This window comes from Myotis nattereri (genome assembly GCF_964212035.1).
Source record: "Myotis nattereri genome assembly, chromosome: 8".
Lineage (NCBI taxonomy): Eukaryota > Metazoa > Chordata > Mammalia > Chiroptera > Vespertilionidae > Myotis > Myotis nattereri.
Window position 1 is genome coordinate 88,638,083 of NC_138083.1, and position 24,217 is coordinate 88,662,299.

Sequence of the window (24,217 nt, forward strand, 5' to 3'; positions counted from 1 at the left end):
TTTATGATAATTTGACTTAGTTAATGTATTTCACATATCAAAGTCGGTATTGGTTTTTTTTTTTTTGTAGTTGAGGGAGCTGAAACACAAGTATATTAATTCATGTTCTCCAAGAATAAGCAGAGCTGGGGTTAAACCATGCCCTGGGAGTCTGAGTGTTTCACCATCACAATATGGTGCCTTGTAACAAACAACACTACCTTCTGTAGAGGGTAATTAGCGGTACTATTAAAGTACAAAAGGTAGGTGGTCCGATTTGTTGAACATCGTTAGGTATTTTTCTTACAGAAATCCACAGCCCAGCTTACATATTCAATGAAGCGTTATTTGAAATAAAACAGTAAGACATGATCTAAGAGGAAGATGGTTAAATAAATGAAGGCACATACATACCATAAACAAATATAGGGCCATTACAAAGAAAATAGGTACTAATATGATGGTGTCCATGATAAAGTAATTAGTAAGAATAAGCAAGTTGAAGAACAACATGTTTAGAGGAAGCATATATTCAAGTGCATGTGGTGTACATGTATCATACCCATACCCACAACCCCTCCCCCAACACACACCCCATACAAAAATATTCAAACAGTGAACAACTGTTACCCTGGAGAGTGGTGGAAAAGCAAAAGTTGAAAAAGGAAATTTCATACTTTAAAAAACAGTTTTGTATTTAGAAGCATAAATTACTTTCATCATCTTTAAACTACATTAATACAATCTCTACATTATATAATACATATTATAATATATGCTCATTATAGATGTTATATAATATATGCTTATATTACATAATTTAAGCACAGATTATATAATATTTAGTAACTAATTCAAAAATCTGTTTCAGAACAAAATAAAAATAAATACTCAAACCACAAAAGAAACAGATATACACCTTATACTCCAATGCACAGTGCAGAAAATAAGATATAGGTATATTGAATTTTTTCCAAGGCAAATATTGCTCATCATTCAATCTGAGTCAGGAAAATTCTTCAGTGTTACTTTCACAGACTCGCCTGAAATGACACCGCATCCAGATGTAGCTGCCAAAAGGAATTAGTTTCAAAATAGATCTTGAGATAATTGTAGAAAATGACTTTGTTACATGGAATTATTTGATTCTGACCACTTAAATGTTGAAGAATGACAAAGACAATGATGCTTGCTTTGTCACAGTTAATAACCGCCTTTTCTCCCGACTACAGTTAAACAACAGCATTACCTCCTCAATAATGCATTGATTTAACAAATATTTACCAAGTACATGCATCCACCAAAACGAAATACAATAAAGCCTGTTAACACCATCTCTGGAGACACTGATCCTCGGGTTTACTATGGGAGGGGAGGGTAGCAAACATCTAGTTTACTTAGAAACAGACTTAAAATAAAAGAAAAGACTAGGCCATATGCCTTCTTTCATATTCATTCAAAATGCCCACGCCGTTTACATAACAATGACCTCTGCCTGCCCTATTCCCAGGGGTGGTATTAGAATCAGATTCCACGCCAGAGTGATGATCGTCATGTTTTGTGTTGATCTTCTGTTTGGCCACTGCTTTATTTTCCGTACCTGGCACACTGTAGGCATTTAATAAAAACTTGCCTAATGAATGAAAACAAGACCAACAAAGGACAAGGGAAGGCTGATGTGTTGGTTTTTGTGAACTCCTTATTCTCTGTTTCTGAAAAAATACCCTTTCCTATTTTGATGTGAATGTGATCTATATTCCTATAGATCAGTGGTGCTCAACCTGTGGGTCGCGACCCCTTTGGGGGTCAAAGGACCCTTTCACAGGGGTCGCCTAAGACCATTGGAAAACACATATATAATTACATATTGTTTTTGTGATTAATCACTATGCTTTAATTCTGTTCAATTTGTAACAATGAAATTGGGGGTCACCACAACATGAGGAACTATGCTAAAGGGTTGCGGCATTAGGAAGGTTGAGAACCACTGATCTAGATCCTAAAGAGTTACCCACTAATGATGGGGTGGTGGGATGGCAGGGGGGCGGGTCCACAAGGAGGCAACCACTGATCTTCCCCAGGATACATTAGGCTAAAGCTCAAGAAAAATCTCTCACCCGGCGGGGTGCGGCTCAGAGGTTGAGCATCTATCTACCCAGGAACCAAGAGGTCACCGGTTTGATTTTGGTATTCCTGGTCAGGGCATATGCCCGGGCTTGATCCCTGGTACGGGGTGTGCAGTAGGCAGCCGATCAATGATTCTCTATCATCATTGATGTTTCTGTCGCTCTCCCTTCCTCTCTGAAATCAATAAAAACATTTTTTTAAAAAAAGAAAAGAAAAATCTCATGCTTTCTGGCAATAACCCCATGTGATGGGGCCCTGAGACTTGCTGGGTGTCATGTTCCTAGCCATGAGGAAGAAGCCAGGTTCAAACAACCAGGCACCAGGCTTCTGTGCAGAGAGCAGCAGAGATGAGAGGATCCTGGACACATTCATTCCTCCTTCAGAGGTTACTGAGGACTTTTATTCACTGATTCTAGCTGATGTTTGTACCAGTCTTCCAACAAATTCTTTGTCTCACTAATTTGGCTAGAGTTGGATTTTAGTCTCTGTGCATGGCTAAATGTTCACGACCAATGTGTTCCTTACACTAGTGATTAAGCCCTCCGTTAGTTCCTCTCACAAGATTGAAAGAATTACAAAGTACACGATGTTTTGAATCTGATGTTAAATGCTGATTCCTTTAGAAGATGACTAGAAGAGTAGTTATTGGTAGAACTTACTTTTTCATCATTGGCAAACTATATTCTTAATGAAATAAAACGTGGGAAGGTACACTGGTAGCCTTTGGTCAAATATACACTTTGACCCATCCAGAGATAATAGTTGAAAAATTAAACAGTTATATAAAATTATTATATAAATAATTCTAGCAACAAGAGGGCTTTACCTAGAACTCAAGTTTGAGGAGTTAAGAATTTCTGAATCCCAGGCTTTAGAAAGAGGACTGGCATTAAATATATATATATATATATGAATCAGGTATCTTAATATTTTAGCAATATGACTGAGAGATCTTCTATAGGTCAGAGGCTTATAAGATATGTGCTTCCTGTTTCTAATTGGAGTTGTGCGTGAAAATCTACCATAACTAAAAGAAAATAAAGAGAAAAGACAAACACACACAACCTACCATAACTGTTTATACTAAAAAGCAAGTCAAAGATCTCCCACCAGGTTTACTACACTCAAATAGTTAGGATACCACAGAAGTATCTACCTCAAGATTTATGCTAAATACATTCTTGGGGCAATTACTTTCATGTTCAACTTGATATACTACCCACCTCAGTATTAGCCAAGTTTTCTAACCCTCTCCATCCTACCCCCTTTCGGTCCTGTTTCTCGAAGTATGTGCTGGAGGAATGAAGGCTGTACTTATCAGAGCACAAAGCAAACAGAACTGGCTTCCATCAGCTGATATTTGTTGATATGAAATACAGGCTGAGTCTCTTTAAGGGGGCAATGGAGTAATAAAACTTACCTTTGCCAACAAAAGAGTCTTTATGAAAACAGACCGTCTCTATTGCTCTCTAGCTTTCCTCAGTCCTGATTTTACCAGCAGAGCTCCACATACAACCAGGCTGGGAGCTCATTATACCATAATGCCATGTTTACATGTCAGGATGAAGAAAAACGATTAGCTCTGATGTGATCCAAGTATCTATCCTTTGGAAAGAAATACAAGTCAGAGTTACCTATTAACCAACTCTAAATTAGCAGTTACATAAAGTCTCACTTATAGTGTTCCCAGAGGTTGCCATTCAGCATTATTCAATTATGCCTGAAGATAAATTGGGCCAGATGTTTTCCCTGTAGAGTCACTCAACTCCATGCAGTAGTCACCAGGGCCACAAGGAATCAAATCCTCCCCGTGAAAGCTAAATGTCGGAAAAGCTCTGAGAGTTCTGCTAACTACCTTGACATTCAGGTTTTAAGGAAAAACTACACCTGCCATCAGGTACAGAGAACATATGAGACAAAAACGTTAGGATATTCTATAGGCATACTCACCCAAAGGGGATATAAATATAAAACATATCATCTCCATATTATTAGGAATTAAAAGATCATTTCTTTAATCTTTATTGTTGAAAGTATTACAGATGTCCCCTTCCCCCCCCAACCACTGACACCTTCTAGCTCACACCCCCCAACGCTCCCCACCCGGGGCCTTCACCACACTATTATCTGTGTCCATGGGTTATACATCTATGCATACAAGTTCTTTGGTTAATCTGGGGAAGATCTCTTTTGTGACCCTAGTCATTCAGTGGTGACCTTACCTATAATAATTACAACTGAGTGCCTACACCTCCATATAACGGCCAAAAAACCGTGAACATAATTCACTGAAAATCAATTTCTCTTGCAGATAAATTATGTCATAATGAAAAATATAGCCCGGCTGGTGTGGTTCAGTGGTTGATCTTTGACCTATGAACCAGGAGGTCACGGTTCGATTCCCTTTCAGGGCACATGCCCGGGCTGCTGGCTCAGTCCCCACTGTGAGGCATGCGGAAGGCAGCCGACCAAGGAGTCTCTCTCATCACTGATGTTTCTAGCTCTCTCTCCTTCTCCCTTCCTCTTTGAAATCAATAAAAGCATATATAATCTAACATGTAAGGGATGGTGCATTAACAACTCCATCCCCATTTAAGCAAAAGATTGGTAGAACATTCTAGGAAAGACAGTTTAGAGTGCATGCTTTAAGGCATGGAGCAGACATGGCTACATACCGGTGAGCTGAAGGACTGGACAAACATTGTTCATCTGGATTAGGATGCATATGGTCAACATATTCCTTGTGGAATGAAAGTCTGCAGGCTTTCAAGACAAGTTTTCTTCATCCCCCCGCCCCGCCCCTTTTCTACTTGAAGCGCCGGGCTCAATGGGGGAGTCTGTGGACTATCAGGAGTTTCCGAACGCTACATGTACAGAAGAGTGGAAACTGGTGGGAAATGTCCTGAGGGTGACTGTGCTCTCAATGGAAGGGAGATGTAGACAGGAATCCCTGAGACAGACTGGGAAATATAATCCCTGATGGGGGTGTGCCTCTCTGCCAGCACTCCTCTGGGCAAGAGAGAGAAAGACAGACACAGACAGACAGACAGGGAAGGGGGGGGGGGAGAGAAGGAGCGAGAGAGGTGATATTACAGTGTCTGCTTTCCTCTTCTCAATGGTGTGTGGAAACCTGGCCATACCTTTTCAATGAAACACAATTTGTCTGGATTTGGGAACTTGAACTCATTTAAACTGTCCAGGTGCCCTTTTCCTATCTCTTAGACTATCTTGGAATTCAATTCCCTGTTAACAATAATTGTTCTACTCTCTCTGGTTAAAAAACTTTCCACCTCAATAGACAGATGGGAAGAAAAGCAATTATTTTATAAGGCAAAAACATAAACAGAATTCTCTTGAGAGAGCATATAAGAGAATTTTCATCGCTAGGAAAATTCTCTTATTTCCTTGTAATGAAAATTCTCTATTGTTTACTGGCTTTAAAATACTGAAGCATAAATACTGAAGAAGATGACCTTACAAAGCAATCTAATGTAATAGTGAAGAAAAGGGGGACTGAACCTTGTTTGCTTTCCTTTCCTCTTAAGCATGTAATTATGCACTTCGTGTCTCATAAACAAACGGGAAAGGTGGCCTGGGATGAAAACACGGGTTTCGCTATAAGGACTTTAACTGTCAGGATCGGCAGGGACACAAAACAGTGAACACCAACCTTGAAATCTCAGCGGATTAAAACCAACGCTTATTTCTCACTCACATCTACGTGCCCAACCAAGAACCAGGCTGACTGAAATCCCATCTTGTCACCAGCTCCTGTGATCGACACAGCCGGGAAACAGACACAGTGAGTCACACAAGGCTGGAGGAACAAGACAACTCACAGTGTCACCCTAACTTCAAGGTGTCAGAGAAGTGCACCCTCCCACACAGCCTCAGGAGGGAAAATGAATAAACTGGCACCAACCTACTGACTGTGTGTTAGAGACAGACAAGAAAAATTAACAACTTAGCAGAAGACAATCTTTTTTGCTCTGCAAACGCTATCCCACACAATCATATATGCACAGAGGAAAAAAATTATAACAATACAGTAAGTTTTACTAAAGTCCTACACTGTTTCTTCCTCATTCACTTTTCTGGATGACACCCTTGAATGGGCTTAAAGTTGCCTCTTTCCCTAAGGCTGCCTACTACTATCACCAAGAGAATAAGAGAGGAAAGTTCATGAAAGGATGGAGTGGGATGACTGGTCTAATTAAGAAAGGGCTGCCCTAGCCGCTTTGGCTCCATGGATAAAGTGTGGGCCTGCGGACGGAAGAGTCCCGGGTTCGATTCCAGTCAAGGGCACGTATTTCGGTTGCAGGCTCTTCCCCAAACCTGGTCAGGGCATGTGCAGGAGCCAACCAATGGATGTGTTTCTCTCACATCAGTATTTCTCTCTGTCTTTCCCTCTCTCTTCCACACTCTCTATAAATCAATGGAAAATTATCCTCAGGCGAGGGTTAAAAAAAAAGAAAGGCCCCCATTTTCCACTACAGCTCTTAACACATGAAAAATGGTTTAACTTTCATGAATCTTGCATTTCCTACTGTGAAGCTGAACTCAGTAGTGAATTCTGAATAAAAAAAAAATAAAAAGCAAAGTCATTAGAAGATTAAAAGGAAATGCAACATCTGTATTTGCTCATTTCGGACTCAAAGTCCAGCTATTCCTATTTAGTTACTGGAACTTGGTTTATGAAGATAATATTAGCTAAAAAGTGAAATACAAAAATTGGATACATAAAAATTGGAGAGTGAAAAAAAAGAGACAGAACTCATGGACATGGACAAGTGTGGCGATCAGGGGAGTGAGGGTTGGGTGGAGTGGAAAAGGCATAGAGGGGATAAATGGTGATGGGGGAAAATAAAGTAAAAAATAATAATAAAAATTAGAGAAAAATGGAAACAGAATTGATTTTTTTTTACATTTAATAGTGTCTTTATTTCTGTTTCTCATTTCCTCATTGACAACCCTGATGGGCCCTAGCCATTTTGGCTCAGTGAATAGAGTGTCTACCTGCAGACCAAAGGGTCCCAGGTTCAATTCCAGTCAAAGGCACATACCTAGGTTGCAGGCTCCCCCCTGGCCCGGGCCCTTGTCAGGGCTCCTGCAGGAGGCAGCCAATCGATGTGTTTCTCTCACATGGATAGTTCTGTCTTTCCCTCTCTCTTCCACTCTCTCTAAAAATCAATGGAAAAATATCCTCGGGTGAGGATTTAAAAACACATACACACACACACAACAACAACAAACAAACAAACAAACAAACCTTGTGGTGGATTAAATGTATTTTTTTCTTTATACACAATAGCATTGCTGCCTAGAGCAGACCATGAATAACATCAACTCTAAGGACCATCCACCATCATCCAAACAGAAAGGTATGGTTACATTCCCACATGACTAGAGGGGAAAAAAAAAAAGGAGGGATGGGGGAGAAGGAGAAGAAATTTCCAAAGTACTATCTTTGTTTCAGTGAAGCTCTAGGAGAAAAGAATTCCATTAGACGAATGAACAAGAAGTGATGGAAATAACAGTGTAATGTCCATAGAATTCTACACGAAATAAGGAGTGTTCAGAGAAATGAGTGCAGATTTACACTATGAATAAGAAAAGTTCGCTCTCTTTTGCTAAACTAACACCTTCTGAGAGTCATGATAAACTCTGTGTAGAAAACGTAGCATTTCGATCGTGAATACAAATATGTACCTGCACCCAGAAAGTACGTGGGAGCTTCGTTCAGAATTAAATATTTTGTGAATTCCGATCCTAAATTGTGTTAAATTATGTTATAAATATTATATATACATTATTTACATATAACCCTAAGGAAACTGGTCTGGCTCTGGCCAGGTAGCTCTGTTGGTTAGAGACTTGTCCTGATGTGCCAAGGTTGTGGGTTCGATCTCTAATCAGGGTACACACAAGAAGCAAGCAATGAATATATTAATAAGTGGAACAACAAACTGATGTTTTTCTTTCTCTTCTCTTCTCTTTCCTCCTCCTCCTCCTCCTCCTCCTCCTCCTCCTCCTCCTCTTCCTCCTCCTCCTCTTCCTCCTCTTCATCGTCTTCCCTATTTTCCTTTCCTCCTGTGGTCCCGAGCCTAACTACCTAACCCTCTTCTATCTCCTCAATATAATGAGAAACAAGTTGGTGCAGTGTCCAGCATATAAGCACTTAATAAGTATTAACTCTTATCATTAATTAGTGTTACTTTAGTAATAGTAACATTTTATAATAATTGATATACTAAGATTATACCATCATTATATCAGAATCCTACATTCTCAAAAGGAGGCTCTGACAGCTGAGCATATAAATATTTTACTTACATTTATAAAGGAGATTATTTACTTTGCAAACATTTCCAATCTGTGTTGTAATCAATGCACTAGGTAATTCTTCTCCTGGATTGGAAGTGATAGCAAGCCTTTATAGATCATCATTGCACCTTATTAAAATCAAACATAGAAGATTACATTTAGGTTATTAAATTACTACACTGCACAACTTTACATTTACAGATAAATATCTCTTGGGCCCTAAGTGGTATATTTTTTTTTACATTAATTTCCCAAAGGTCAAGGTCCATATCTTATTTCATTCACATGTCAGCTAACATAATGGCAGAAATTGACTACTTTTCAGTGCTATTAAGCATGATGACTGCTAAATTATTATCCCAAAGAAATAAGATACTGGTGAGCTGAAAGCAGACACACTTACAAAATCCATCAGTTGTCCAATTGATTCTTGGGAAATTTAATCCCTTCTCTAGATTGTACAGTGACAGTTCAGCAATGTCTCAGAAATAAATGAAGACATAATTTTTACAGTTCCACTGGCCTGTTGAAAACTTTTAAAGATTTGGTTCTGACAGCTCCCCTGGAAAATCTTGGACTCATTCACTGTACTCAACTGTGATCAGCACTGACTTAACCTGAGGTAGTGCCTTACGCTCTCAGGAAACAATTATAAACAAGTAAACATCTCATTATATTGCCGTGACCACAAAGCGCTTTGGGGACATATAAACGTTTCTCAAAGAAAGACAAACCCAGAAGAAAGTGTGGGAATGTGCAGATAAAAAAAAAAAAGGAGAGAGTGGGAGGGAGGGAGGGCTTTGTGACCAGAAGGAACAACATGTACAAAGTCGTGTCAAAAAAAGAGGGACAGCATGATAAAGCCAGCGCTCTAACAGTCCTTTTCTACGACGGGTGTTGAGAATGGCAACGGCAAGAGAGTCAAGCAATGAGTCCGGGCAAGTACACCAAAGACAAGCCTAAAGGATCCTGAATCACGTGTGCCTGCGCTCTTAGAAGAATGAGATACTAAAAGAAGCTTTTGGCCCTGGCTGGTTTGGCTCAGTGGATAGAGCCTCAGCCTGAGGGGTCCCAGGTTCGATTCCGGTCAAAGGCACATGCCCGGGTTGCGGGGTCGGTCCTTAGTGTGGGGAGTGCAGGAGGTAGCTGATCAATGATTCTCTCTCATCATTGATGTTTCCATCTCTCTCTCCTCCTCCCTTCCTCTCTGAAATCAACAAAAATTTTAAAAAAAGTTTTTGAGAAGACCAGGCCTGCGTGCCTCAGTGGTTGAGCGTTGACCTATGAACCAAGAGGTCACGGTTTCGGGTTGTGGGCCCGATCCCCAGCAGGGGGCGTGCAAGAGGCAGCCAATCAATGATTCTCTCTCATTTCTGATGTGTCTATCTGTCTCTCCCTCTCCCTCTCTGAAATCAATAAAAACATATTTTTTAAAAAGTTTTTGAAAAGGAGATATTTTGTATCTTCCCCATTAGTGACACCAAATTCACTCTCTACCCTTCTCCATCCAACTCTGTAGCCCTGTAGCCTGACATCTATGAATTTCCTCAAGGAACACGCCCCTGTGATGGGCTCAGCCAACAGGGGCACCAGCTGGAGATCAGAGAATGAAAGGCGAGAGGCGTCAGAGTACTGATGTCCACGGCTCCCTCACATCCTGGGGCGGAAGAGGCGTCGGGGCCCCAGAAGTGGCGGCAGCTACAGCCACAGCAGCCGGCGAGAGGCAACACAGAGAGAGAGTGGGCAGTGGAGGGACCCAGGAAGAGCTGGTCCCCTTGGTTGAGTTGGAAGAGGCCATAACTCCAGGCATGGAGGTCCTGGGAGGCCCTGGATTGGGGGGTGTCCCTGAGGCAACACCAATGGTGCAGCTCCAGCAGTTACCCCTAGGGGGCGATGGAGAAGAAGGGGGCATCCCAGAGCCATTAATAACCAATGCTCCTTTGTGTGACACCCACACCCACCCTTTCTCCACTTTCTTGCTCCTCAGCCCTCAGGTCCTGAGACCAGGGCTGGGCAGGGACCTAGAGGAGCGGTAGGCATCCCCTCCCCATGTGCTTCCTTACTCCTAATGGCCAAGGGCCCCCATGTTGGGACAAGAAGAGGTTCAAGAGCCCTGTTAACTCCCCAGTTCATACATGACAGGAGCCCCGTCCCCTGGGGAGGGGATTTGGGCTCCATTACCTCTCCAAGGGTAATGGGGGGCATTTCCTCATTAACTACCCCCCACAGACCAAGGAAGGGGGAGGGGTGAGGGGTGAGGGGTGAGAGCTGTCAGTTATTATTAAGGTGGTTGTTGTTTAAATAAAATGGAGAAGCATAAGTAAATAAAAGGGTCACAGTTTCCGCCACACATCCTTTTCCTGCCCCCACAGGCCGTGTCCCTGGGGTAAGCCACTCCCTGCTCTCGGCCCTCCGGGTCTAAGGGTGCTAAGAGCTTCCTGCCGGTGATACCCCCTCCCCCCCCCCCCCCCCCCCCGCTTTTCCCACTGTCCTTGTTCTTTCCCGTACTAGGCCCTAACTTTCTTTAATCACCTCTTTAGGATAGCGCCATCTGTTCCCTATGGGAACTCAGTCAGACTCAAGAGGATTCCATGGACCAGTTTTCCCTTCAGTCTGAACTCCAGGGGGCCCCATACATCGCTCTTACCTTTAAAGAAGCAGTTACGGATGCAATAAGGAGAATCATTCCAAGTGGGAGTGAGTCTGAAGTCAGTGAAGCCAGTTACAAAGTTGCTGTAGCAATTTAAGCAGAGGATGGAAACTACCAGACACTATAATTAACTGGCATCGTCTGGTCTAATGTCAGACACTCCGCTAAGTACATTATACACATTATCTTACTTAAATATTCCAACCACTCTTTAATGTTATTATTCCCCTTTAATAGACAATGAAACTAAAATGGAGAGATGTTAAATAATTTGCCCAAGGTCAAACACAGAGTAAGTGGCAGGATTGAGACTCAAATATAAATCTTCCTGACTTTTAGGCCCATCATTAATCTATATTCTTTCTCATCTACTGCCAGTGTCAAAGTAAATTACAGTGGAAATGGATATAAGTCTAGGATAAAAAGATAAGAATTTGGAGATTTGAAGAAAAGGAGATAAAACTGTCAGAGCTTGGTGATTATGGAATAAAAGGGGAAAAACACAAGCTATTTAATGAGGATGGTGCTGACTTTCACTGAGAAATGAAAAGAAAAAGGGGAGCAGACTGGCCAGGAACAGGAGGGAGGGAAGAAATGATGTATTCGGTTTTACTCTTGTTGACTCTGTTATTGGTATGAAACACAAATGAAATCTTTCCACTCCGGTAATGAAGAGGCCATATACACATTCTCATCAGTCCCTCGTCGCTAAGGTATAGATATAGGAACTAGAATCTGACCATGAGATGCATCTGCCTGTGAATCTGAATCTTGAATGCAATATGCAAAGACAGAGAAGATCATGATACGTTCATATGACACACTGGCAACGAAGGCAGTATCCCTTGTCATATGAGGTCACCATGGTGACCATTAGCAGTGGTAGCGGTGCCCACAGCACTATGTCCGTAGCATGTTATACTATGTTTGTAGCATGACTCTGTGTTTTTGCTCCCTAGCCTCTACTGATCCCTGCCTATTTTTCCAGCCTGTTTTTCCCCGATACTTCCTCATGATTGTTATGAACTACTCTGTGGCCTCCAAAAAACTCCTTTTCTACTTAGGTTAGCAAGAATTGTTTTCTGTTGCTTATAACCCATAATTCTGACTGATAACACCAACACATTCACTGCTGTATCCAGTTAAGTACTGGGGGGCTCCTTCCTGCATTGCTCTTAAATCCTTTCCAATCATAAGCTAGAAATGCTAAATCTGCTAGCTGCTGAAGGAACGCTTAGAAGAATTCAAAGAATTCATGGCCTGGTGGGAATACAAGGCACTAAATTAGCTCTATACCACAACATGATTAAAATTTTAAAGCATAAAAAGGGTAACAAGTGTACCCTAAAAAAAGAAAGAAAAAAAAGTGTACTCTACGTACCGAGTACAAATCCATCCATAAATATTTAAGAAAGAGTATTTAAAGTGCAGAATTTCAAAGATAAAGGTGATATGCAGCAATTCTCAGATACAAAAAGCATATCACCACTTAAAAAAAAAAAAACAACTCACCACAGACAGGGTATCATAAGCATTGATCCAAGAACATAATGAAGATATATTTCAAAGTACTAAGGGTAAAAAACTGTCAACTAAAACTTTTATAACTAGCTAAATTATCACTCAGAGGTGAGGGCAACATGGGCTCTCTCTGTTTTTTATCTAAGTCTCTCCACGTTTTTTTTTTTTTTTTTTTAAATGAAAGATGTGCTAGGCTTTGTGAAGAGAGCCTCTGAATTGTAACCCACATAGGTGGGGGGATAATGCTCCCTAAAGGCTGCTCTTGACCACTTTTGCAGGAATGACTCAATAGAATCAGATCTGTTCTGGGGAGATAAACACAGTTTTAGTAAGCAAGAGTTGGAAAAGAGATTAGAGCGAAAAGTAGTTGGAAGGTCAAAACTATATAAAACACGGTGAATGAAAACAGAAGGATCTAAATGTGAGCTATATTTAGAAGACAGTTTACCACTCTCCACGGATCCCATATGTGTAGGGAACATAGATCAGCGGTTGCCTGATAGGTCCTTGGACCAATGGTGGTCCATGAGGTCTAAAAAGTTAGCGACCACTGACATAGGTAAGTCCCTCCCAAACAGGAATGCCACCACATTCCTCTTTCTGTTGTGGGAGGTAAGCAATAGCTGCTTAACAACTGGATAAGTTTTCCTTGAAGTAGCCATAGTACATAAAAAAGAAATCATAGGAATTGTTAATATATTTAGGGCAAAGATCAAGGCTGGAGTCCTCATCCTGGGAGGATCCTCGTTGGATGTGTGAAACTGCCAAAGAGGGGGGATGATACAGTAACAAAGATACGGGTAGGGAGAATTCTGAGATGAATCAACACCAAGAGGGAAGCTGTGAGAAGAGACCCTCAAGCAAGAAGGGATGGGTAAGAAGACTGATGGAAAAGAATGCGAAGACGATCAAAGAAGTTCGACTCAAAATGTTTTAACTGAATTTCTAGGATTGATATTAAAAAATAAGAAATTAAACTAAACAGAAAGGATTTAGAAAAGACCATTTCTAATTGCAAGATGTTGAAGAATTTTAACGCATTTTAAAGGAAGGAGATAAACACTTTTTAAAATAAGAGATTATCTGTTGTGTGTGCATGTTGGGAGTGTGTGTGTGTGTGTGGGGGGGGGGGGAATACCTGGAAACTAGAAAGTAATATAGAATTCTGAGGGTCCAGATATCAGCTTAGTGCTATAACCATGTCAACAAGGTTTGAATATATGTACAAATTACATGTGCATTAAAAAAACAAAGAACAATAAACAACAGCCTCACTATATCATGACTTCTCTATGACTGAGCTGGAGGAAAAGCCCCCAAAATCCAATCCCAATTTCCAACGCTTTAAAATTATTAAAATATGTTCAAATACATTATAGTTAACAAAATCCTGGAAATGCCATCTGTCTTCTGAAGAAGGTGAAGGGGGTCAATTCTATTCCCTTCTTTACTGTAAGTCACTGATAATATATTCAGAAATCAACTATTGCACAACTAAAGAAAAATGGAACCCTTGCCCAAAAATACCAATTACGGAATTATTTTAGAAATCATTCTCTCGTTTTTTCCTGGACCGATTTATGCTCAAGGTATGCAAAAAAGAAAACCCAAGGTGTATAACTGCATCGTGTAGGAAATCATATATCTGTATACTTTGAGATAATCTTACCATTTCTAAGCTTGTCCACTAAGGATAACTTGCGCTGCCTGGGAGAATTCCTCAGGTTATAAAAGTTGCCACCAAAGCTACGGTCTTGGGCGTCATTTAAGTTCTATATTTTAGCTATTAAAACCAATGCTCTGACAAGCCCTTTGGCTCTCACCCCAGGGCATGAATTTGCCTTAAAACTACAGGAGAATGTGTCAGAGGGCTATATGTCAATCAACCCTGGGAAGGGCCTATTCCCAACTTAGTGTTGTCACTGGCTGACATTAAAACCAGCAACAGTTGATTGTTAGGACTTCAAGTGGGAATATTGAGGGATGAGGAGAGGTGGGTGTGGAAGCTCAGGCTGATAAAGCTGTTAATTGCTACCCTTTTATGTCGACTTGTATAATAATGAAAACAATGTGGCTAATCATATAATGTTTCTATTTGTTCCCCAAGGGCTCTTCAGGGTAAGTTTCAGTCCAGGCTAGATTTCCCCAGCTCCCGGCTGTGCGGGAACAAAAGCACAACAATCCAGGCACTGAGTGCTGGCAAACAGCTGAAGGGGGGCCCACACAGAGGCCCGCCTCCGCCCTGTCGGGAAGGGGCCGGTCTGCTCCTGACAACCTCTGGGGGAGGAACCCAGAAGTATAAATTAACAACGACTTCCTGCAGACTTCTGATGAGAGAGAGAGAGAGACAGAGAGAGAGAGAGAGAGAGAGAGAGAGAGAGAGACAGACAGACAGACAGACAGACACACAGTCTGATGTAGGCTGGGATCCGCCATTCAGCAAATCAGGTAAATTCACATCTGTAGAAATGGCCATGTTCCTTTTGAAACCAGAAAGACAGCAGAGAAGTTAACAGGAGCCCGTGCCAGGCCTGGTCCTTAGGGACAGGTGAGGACGCTGGGCACCTCATTCAGCCACACCTGGAGACCAACGTACGGAGATGCCCCCATGATCTCAAGAGTCTTTTCGGAAGCGCAGCGCTGTGTGTGTGTGTGTTCTACGAATGTCTCTTGCTTCCTGATGCTTACTGTGCCTCATTTGGCAAAGGATATTGGATAGCATCAAGTTGTGTTATTTAAAATAAAGTATTTCTAACACCCATTTTGTTTTCAGACTCTTCGTTGCCAAGTAATGGCAGCATTCAGAGACACCCCGAGACATTTCCAATCCGTTCCCTCTCTATCAGGGACGGTCATTCTGCCATGTGGGGGCTTTTTTTAATTCTCTTTCTACCAACACCTACCTCACCAGTCCCATGCTACAACGGACAAGGACCGACTGCCTTGCAAATGCCTTGAAATCCCTCTCCCCCACATAATTTCCAACCCTACTGCAGGGCCTACCCGCTCCGGGCTTCTGGTATTCCTAGGCGTGTCTTGCTCATTGGCCCCTGAACCCATCCTCCCTCCTGACTCTACACCTTTATCCACGCGGTTGTCTCAGAATGTTCTCCTCTTGTCACCCGTTTGATTCATATTTCAAGGACGAACCAAGTTTCATCAACCCCATCAAGCCTTCTGCCACCACGCTCTGCCACCCAGCTCTCCTTCCTGTGAACCTGTCAACCAGCACCTGCCTGATCTTTCACATGACACCTCTAATGGTGGCTGCTCAGTCATCGCGTTTCCCTCGTCTCCTCTCCGGAACTCTCCCCTCCAGGAGGAGACAGCTTTGGATCCTCCCCAGCATTTGAACTGCATGTGGGGGAGCCCTCAATATGTTTAAGGAGCACACGCACCATTCCAATGCATTCCAGTGAACTAATGAAGCTATTACATGATTAAATATTAAATGAAATTGCTTTACCAGTTAGCTTTCCTGTAGTGAAATTCCTTTACAGGTATAACTCTACAAGTCTAAAAGCCAGAGCATGCTGAGAAAACAGTCCATTTTTGACACCCACGGAATTGTCTGCTTACCAATGAGTTTGTCAAAGAAGAGAAAATCTAAGACTCATTCCTTAAAATTCCCTTTCATGTTAGCAAGACATAAAAAATTAACCACCTAAACACTAGGCCCAAGTTCACATTTCTCATCCTTTCAAACACATGTTATTTCAACTTGAAACTCGTTTCTTAAAATAATGCAGATAGCGGAACTCATCCATCTTTCAAATGCAAAATGAAAATTTGGGCCCGTGTCTGAAAGAAGAGATGATGAGATACAGACATACAGAGATGACACTGTATGTAGGTCCCAGAAAACAGCTGAATCAAACCAAAGGAAATGTAAGCGACTGGAAAGCAAACTCCCTTTGCCAAATATACTCGCCAGGCTTCTAGGCCATTAAGCAGTGTCACCATGACGCTCTTGTGCACCTCTGGGCCTCACTCCGAATCACAGGTCACCATGTTCTCAGCTGGTAGGGTCCGGCCATCACCTAAAAACTCAGCCCCAGGAGCACAGCGAGCAATGCCAACAGCAGTACCGACGCTCTCTCCTCATCCCCACCCCACTGCTCCTGAGAAATCATGCTTATTTCCAAAACACAAAGACAAGAGGCCGGGCAACCAATAAATGAACAATTATGAACGGTTTTCCATTTTAACGGCCACCAATACCACTCAGCTTGGTTTTCTAGCATCCCTAACAGTCTATTTAGAATGTAGTGCATTATAAATCTTCCCTGTGCCAAAGATCACACAGACTTCCTTTAATTAATAAACTCGCTACTTAGTTTTTAAGACAATGTGAATTACAAGATGCCCACTTCTTTAGGACCTTCAGGAACCCTGCTATGGCATAAAGGGATATGTACCTGCTTTCTCCCAACAATGAGGCAAATTTGCCATTTAAAATCTTTTTCCAAAGGTCACCTTGAACTACCAAAAAAAAAAAAAGCCCCACTGATATTCATCATCTGCGTGAATGTATCTCAACTGTGAGCAAATAAATCAGCCACGTTCCCAAGCACAAAGCTACGAGAGATTAAGATTTATTTTCAGGTGCCAGGGAGACTAAACAAAGATGGTAAGGAGTGAAACAAATGGAAGGACACTCCGGGAACAAATTAATACACTGAGCCATTATCTTAGCAGCAGCATTCCCTGTAGAACAAAGTGACGAAACTATCAAAAAGCACTTCTCCAAGCAACACCACTTGGGCATGTCAAATGTAAAACAATGAAAAGAATTAACCTGGAATAAGTATATAAATAACAGTATGTTCCGTGTGAAGCCAGTAACAAAGAAACCCCTTAGTGCCGTAAAACAAAGTCCTGTCAAACCCCCATATTTTTTTTTACAAAGAAGCACCAAGATCCTTTCACAGCGGTTTAAACTGTATTTATAGTAACAGAGTGAAGACTTCAGATAAAAGTCAGAAAGATTAAAGTCGAAGCCCCGCTGGCCAGGAGCTATGGTTCCGATTGTTCTCCTCATTGCAGGTCTGCAAATATTAAGACAGAAGATGCTTCCCTGGGACTCTGGGCTCCTCCGAGACCCCACCACCTTTGAGGAGCAGGGGACACGGACACGGGTGGAAATGCATGTGGGTTGGGAGCAGACTCCATGTTAAATGGCAATGCGCAAAGTAACCCCCACAACTGCAGGCAGCCAGCGGGGGGAGGGGAGGAAGGGGAGGGCTGAAATTTCTGCAACTGATGCAGGGCAGAGAGAAAGAAAAAAAAAAAAAGATGTGGTATTACTGTTTTAAAATGGCAGCCTGTTAATAATCACTGCATTCCTGAAAACAGGGCAATTCCAGCACCGCCTTCCCTCCTGAGCTAGGCACAGGGCTCGCTTCCCAGGGAACTGGGGAGCTTGGGCGCTGTCTCTCCACCTAAAACAAACCCCTGGAGTTGCCACTCAGGAGTTTATAGGCTTGGAGACCGTATACTTTCCTGACAAAGAAAAAAAAAAAGACACAAAAATGCAGTTTTGGGCTGGCAGGGCTTAGTTACTCTGGAGAGAACGGTTCTTGCATATATGTTTTTCTTCCAAATGAATGCAAAGCTACTCTGAAACACAGCTTTTGGTTCACAGATCAAAACATCTATTTTGCATTTCTTCTCCCTTGATAGCGTCTCCTTCAAGAAAATCACTTTCTCTCTCTCTCTCTCTCTCTCTCTCTCTCTCTCTCTCTCTCTCTCTCTCCCTCTCTCTCTCTCCCCAGGGTACTCAGTATATACTGTATGAATCGGAAGGTTATTCTTCATGTGAAATTGGATAGTCTCTCTTTAGTTCATATATTGCACGAACCACATGCTGAGTTGTATATTTTCAGGCCATCCTTAGTATTTACTTTTAAAATCAGACACTTGGTTTAACAGGGGATGAAGAAAAGGCTAAGAAGTCCTTAACAACAACACACACAGCAAGGGCCGTGTGAAATACGGAATGACAGCATTTGTATCAGAGAAATACCAAGAAGAAAGCATTCCTTTCTCACTGAGCGTAAATTAATACGATCAATTTGAAGAGTAAACAGTCTTCACGCGAGTCTGGAAGAGGTTTTAAGTCTCTGTGCTTTCATGTAATCATACAGAAAGCAGGAAAAGACGACAGCATTACCCAAATAGGTCCGTTTCTCTGTTATTCACAAAGTTAAGAACAATTGAAAGTCACTTTCACAAATCACAAATTTCTGAAAAAGGCATTTTGAAGTACAATTACTTGCTATTCTATTCGGTATTTTATTTCAACTGCAACATTTTGAATACATGCACATTTGTACAACTACCAGGGGAAAAATAACTTGAACCAAATTGAAAAATTACCATAACTACTAGTTCAATATGTCTGGTTAAAATAGAGACATCTGGTCTGTCATTAATTCTTTTGTGTTGATGACTCCTAGTGTGTCTTTTCCCATCAATGAACTTTGCAAGAGAAAAATACAACTTTTAACAACAACAAAAAACCCCATGGCTCAGAAATCTATTTCAAGATTTGCCAATACAGATATGTTATGATTAGCTCAAAGAAAGCACCGTACTTTCAAGAATAGCAACGTATCCTGATTGAATACAAATGGTTAGCTTTAAATTCCAGCAGAATAATGTTAGGAAGTCATTCTCTGCAGGCAAATATGGCTAATTCATGAAAATATTTATAAATCGACACATTGTTCACTTGTTTAAAATGCATACACTGAAGCTCTATAATAATACTTGATTGCCACTCCAAGGAATCTGAATAATACATTTTGCACACCCCCACACAACTCTGAATTAATGGCTGGGCAAACAATAAGTAATGTACTGCACTCCAGCAAAAATCCAGTGATAACATCAATCCGGCATCTACTTAACACTGACTGCTGACTTTCCACAGATTCCTCACAAATAAGTTTCTTCTCCCGGGGGCAGTTCATTAGGGAATGACTATGACCTGCCCATTCATCCCCGGAGAGTGAGTGATTTAGCGATTAATATGATCGCAAACGGGGGGAGAAACCAGAACACACATTACTACAAATCAAGAGGTGAAGGAAAGGGGCCTGGACACGTCCGTGCCCGCTACCAATAACTGGATTACAATTTTAAAAAGGACTTTTGTCACTTCTTCGCAGGGCAATAGACCAGGGATCCAGGTATAGCCCTTTGCTGGAATCCACAGGCATACCAGGAAGGCCCTTCAACCCAACTCAGATAATGCCTTTTGACAAATGTGCTCCTTGAGCATGATGTAGTTATTCCAAACCATAAAGAAACAGACCACGGTTACCGTAACACAACCTTTACAAAGCCAACCTTAACATGTCCTGGGGTCTCCCCCACCCCCTCGCCCCCCTGCTGCATGCAGTCTGCTTTCTTTCGGCCAATTTATAACATAGTAAGTTGGTGAATAAATATTTAATGTATGCAGCCGAAACCCTGAAAGGCTGCGCTTCAAATGCAATGCCTTGCATTCCCGTGAGGCACAGAAATATCCTTTAAAAAATCCATCTACAGCTGTCCTTTAAGAGAAGAAGGAAGAGAAAAACCCACACAGACACATGCATCGAACCGAAGGCGCCGACGCCCCTCTGCCAGCCGGCATGTCTATAGAGACATTCTTTCGATGATTAACACGTAAGCTCCGAAAGGTTCAAGACAAGGAAAAGCAGCCAAGCAACACCGCCCAGGAAGCCAGCGGCGAAACACACCTCGCTGTGCGCTCCGAACCACCTCCCACCACCAATGACACCGACCAACTTCCCCGAACACACACACACACGCACACACACGCACACACACACACACCGCACACACGTGCACGGAAGGTACACACAAACATCGAGCGGAGCACAATACCTACACACACACACGAACTTGATCCACACACAACACGCACGTCTCGGCGTGCGGACAGAATGCACTCGGCGCGGCACCCAGCCCCGCAACGCCCGAGCCCGCATGCACACGGCCCGCGAGTCCGCGTGGGACACACACCGTGCACGCACGTGGGAAGGCATGAACTCACGGCCCCCGCGCGCCCGCAGCCCGCGCCGGAGTCATTGATGGAATTCCGGGGGCGGGGGCGGGGGCGGGAGCGGCCGCACAAAGGTCTCGGGGCGGCGGGGCGGGCGGGCCGGGCGCTCGGAAATGCCCCGCCGGGCGCGGACGGCGAAGTGCGGGGAAGTGTCCCAGGCGCGGCGGGCGCGGCGGGCGCGGGGTCCCCGAGACGATCGCGGCGGCCGTCCGCGCGCACGCAGACCCACGGGGGCCCGGCGAGCCCACTCCCGCGGAATAACAAAGAGCCGGGGCCGGAGCGGGCGGCGGCTCGGGCTGGGGGCGGCGGGCGGCGGGCGGGGGCGGTACGTACCAGGCGGGCAGCCTCGGCCCAGGTGCGGTCCTTCTTCTTCCTCTTGTCTTTCATGTTTGCATCTCATTGACGGTGCTGCTGGTGACGTGGGGGATTCCACGGGCGCTCGGGGTTCGGGCGCCGAGACAATGACCCAGTGACCCGGTGACCCGCACTGGCTCCGCGGGGGGAGGCGCGCGGGCGGCGGGGGGCGGGCTGGAGCGCGGGGCGGGGGGGGGGGGGGCGCGGGGGGCGCGCGGGCGGCGGCGCGCGGGGGGCGGGGGCGGGGGCGGCGCGGGCCGGGCTCGCTCGTGCGGGGCTCGCGCGGCGCCGCCGCCGCCCGGCCGCCGCGGTGACAGCTCCGGGGCTGCGGCGCTCGGCCCGGCTCCCAACAATACACTCTGACGTCACGGGGAATGGCGACGGGCCGCACACTCGCCGCTCACACCCGCCGCTCACACTCGCCCTCGCGCGCGCACACTCGCCGCGCGCCCCCCTCCAGCCACGCCCGGCGCCCCTCGCCAGACCCCACCCCCGGCCCCCGGGCCCCCGGTGCACGGGCGCTGCCGGCCGGGCGCAGGCCGGGAGCCCCGAGCCCCGCGGGGGCCTGGGGAACTTGGGTCCGAGTCCGCTCGCAACTCGGAGCCCCCGTCCTGTGCGCTCACACTCACGCTCACGCTCACGCGCCCTCGCGCACTCAGCCGGGCTCCCCCTCCGCTGGCCCCGCAACTCTCCCTGCGGGGCGGGGAGCACTCCCAGAGCCGGGGAGAGGGTACAGCAGCCCCCCACCCGGAGCCCGTACTGGACGTGCAACTGGACGCGGCGTGGGGCCCCCTGTCATCGCACACAATGCAGGACCGGGCTGCGCCGGGGGCCAGGCCTGGCCGCAGCCTGGTTATTTGTAAACTGCGTGCAGTCATCCTTCTGGACCATAAAACTGGCTGCATGTGGAAACAGCTCCGCAGCTGACCGTATTTGTAAAATGGTAATTGCCAGGTCTGGGCTGCGTGAAGAGTTGGATTGTTAACCTTGTTAGCGAAGTACACACACACACACACACACACACACACACACTGACGCGCGCACGCACACACACATTCACGCAAACAGCTGTGAAGACTTGAAAGTTTATTGTAACCTTCCCAGCCTCTTAGATCGCTGGTGAATTGTGTAGGTCAATAAAGTTATTGTAAGCAAAGAAAGAAATGGCTCTATGACCCACACAGTAATTATCTGTGTATTTACCTTGAGGATCTAAAAAACAGAAAGGGCACTCACACTGGATTATTTATGTAAGGTTATTTCCTGAATACAAAAATAATGGTATGTAAATAGTACTTCGTGTTTTTTCATCTACATGATCTCATTGATCCTCAAAACATCACAGTTAAACCTATTCACTCCGCTGCACAAATGAGGAAATGAAGCTTAAAGCATTATGTTGTATCCAAGGTCTCTTGCAAAAATCAGTGTGAAGAACCAAACCCAAATCTTTTGACCCTAAGCTCAGGTTCTCTCTATTATTCTAAAAGACAATGTTTAAAAACAATGTTTGCCCCTAATTAGAAGTGAACATCTACATCTGATGAAAAGACGTGTCTGAGAATGAGAACAACTACAGTGAGGTGATCCCTCTCAGAACACTGTCCAATGACTGAGGTAATGAAAATATCTGACTACCAAAATTTAATCAGTGGCAGTTCATAATCATAAAGAGCTGATTATGTTCATTATTTAAAAATATGTACATTATTAATTCACTAGAATAAGGGAAAGCTGTACATCAGTTTTAAGAAAATATCAAAAGATTATCTTTGCTTTTTTCTTTTTCTTTTTTTTTTTTTAAATGGATTTGAGAACACACTGAAGTTATCCCAAGGGGAAAACTTTATTCATGCACTTTGCATAACTCTATCCAGGTGTATTATATTTTTACTTTACATTTCAAATATATTAAATTTGAATCACATTCACATCTGCTTTTATTTTCAAGAATCCTCTTTATGGCGAAAGTAATGGATATATTTTCAAAGTATTCTCATTCTAATTTTTTCTCCTCTGTTCAGAAATAGCTATGTTAAGCAATCAGACCATAGCATAACATTTGTTATTTTCTGTGAAACAGTGCTTAATAAGAAGTTTTGGAGCCAGCTGAAGGAAAACATGCATATTTAGTTGCTCTACAGCAGCGGTTCTCAACCTGTGGGTTGCGACCCCTTCAGGGATTGAAGGACCCTTTCACAGGGATCGCCTAAGACCATCGGAAAACACATATATAATTACATATTGTTTTTGTGATTAATCACTATGCTTTAATTATGTTCAATTTGTAACAATGAAAATACATCCTGCATATCAGATGTTTATATTATGATTCATAACAGTAGCAAAATTACAGTTAGGAAGTAGCAACGAAAATAATTTTATGGTTGGGGTCACCACAACGTGAGGAACTGTATTAAAGGGTCGCGGCATTAGGAAGGTTGAGAACCACTGCTCTACAGTAACTTATTATTCTTTAATAACCAATTGATTATCAAAGAAGAGAAGATATATCGTCCTACTGAAGCAGATGTAAATTCATTGCTTAAACAAAAGAAACCTGAAACAAAAAGAAATGACCCCATTCTATGACAGTGAGCCAAGCGTAAATAATCAATATTATGAACCGACTCTTACAATGTACCTCCATTTGGGGTATTTGAGTGACTATAAATAGTCCCTAGCAGGTGAGTTTGGTTAAAGACTTGGCCGGTATTAGATGCCAAAATAACATAGACTTCACAGAGCACTAGAACAGAGACGGGCCTACGTATGTCCATCCAGCCATACTTTCCCTTGTGGCTCCCTCAATCTCAATAATTGTCTGTGGCGGGAGGAGGGAAGTATGACTCAAGTATATGATCTTTTATATTTGGTAAATTACATGAATCTCTCTCTCAAAAAAAGGTAGAAAATGACAAATGTCACCAGAAATATACAAGTCAAATTCTGTGAAAATTAGTAAGAGGAATAACTCTATACTGGGGAGAATTTTTTAAAAGGCTTTAAAAAAGAGATGTCCTAAGCAGTAGCCGGTTTGGCTCAGTGGATGGAGCGTTGGCCTGCGGACTGAGGGGTCCCAGGTTCGATTCCGGTCGGGGGCATGTGCCTTGGTTGCGGGCACATCCCTGGTTTGCGGGCACATCCCCGGTGGGGGGTGTGCAGGAGACAGCTGATGGATGTTTCTC

General features: G+C 43.5%; 1 protein-coding gene across 1 annotated transcript in view; it reads right to left on the reverse strand.

Annotated features, from left to right (window-relative positions):
* The window catches only part of ASXL3 (ASXL transcriptional regulator 3), a gene marked incomplete at its 3' end in the record, with an annotated part of 169,922 nt that extends 148,840 nt beyond the window's left edge, over positions 1-21,082 (reverse strand). Inside the window, exon 1 of the mRNA XM_081097332.1 lies at positions 21,009-21,082. Within this exon, the coding sequence (XP_080953458.1) occupies positions 21,009-21,062 (54 nt within the window). The 5' untranslated portion in view covers positions 21,063-21,082. The remainder of the gene's footprint in view (positions 1-21,008) is intronic.
* Positions 21,083-24,217: the final 3,135 nt, after the last annotated feature.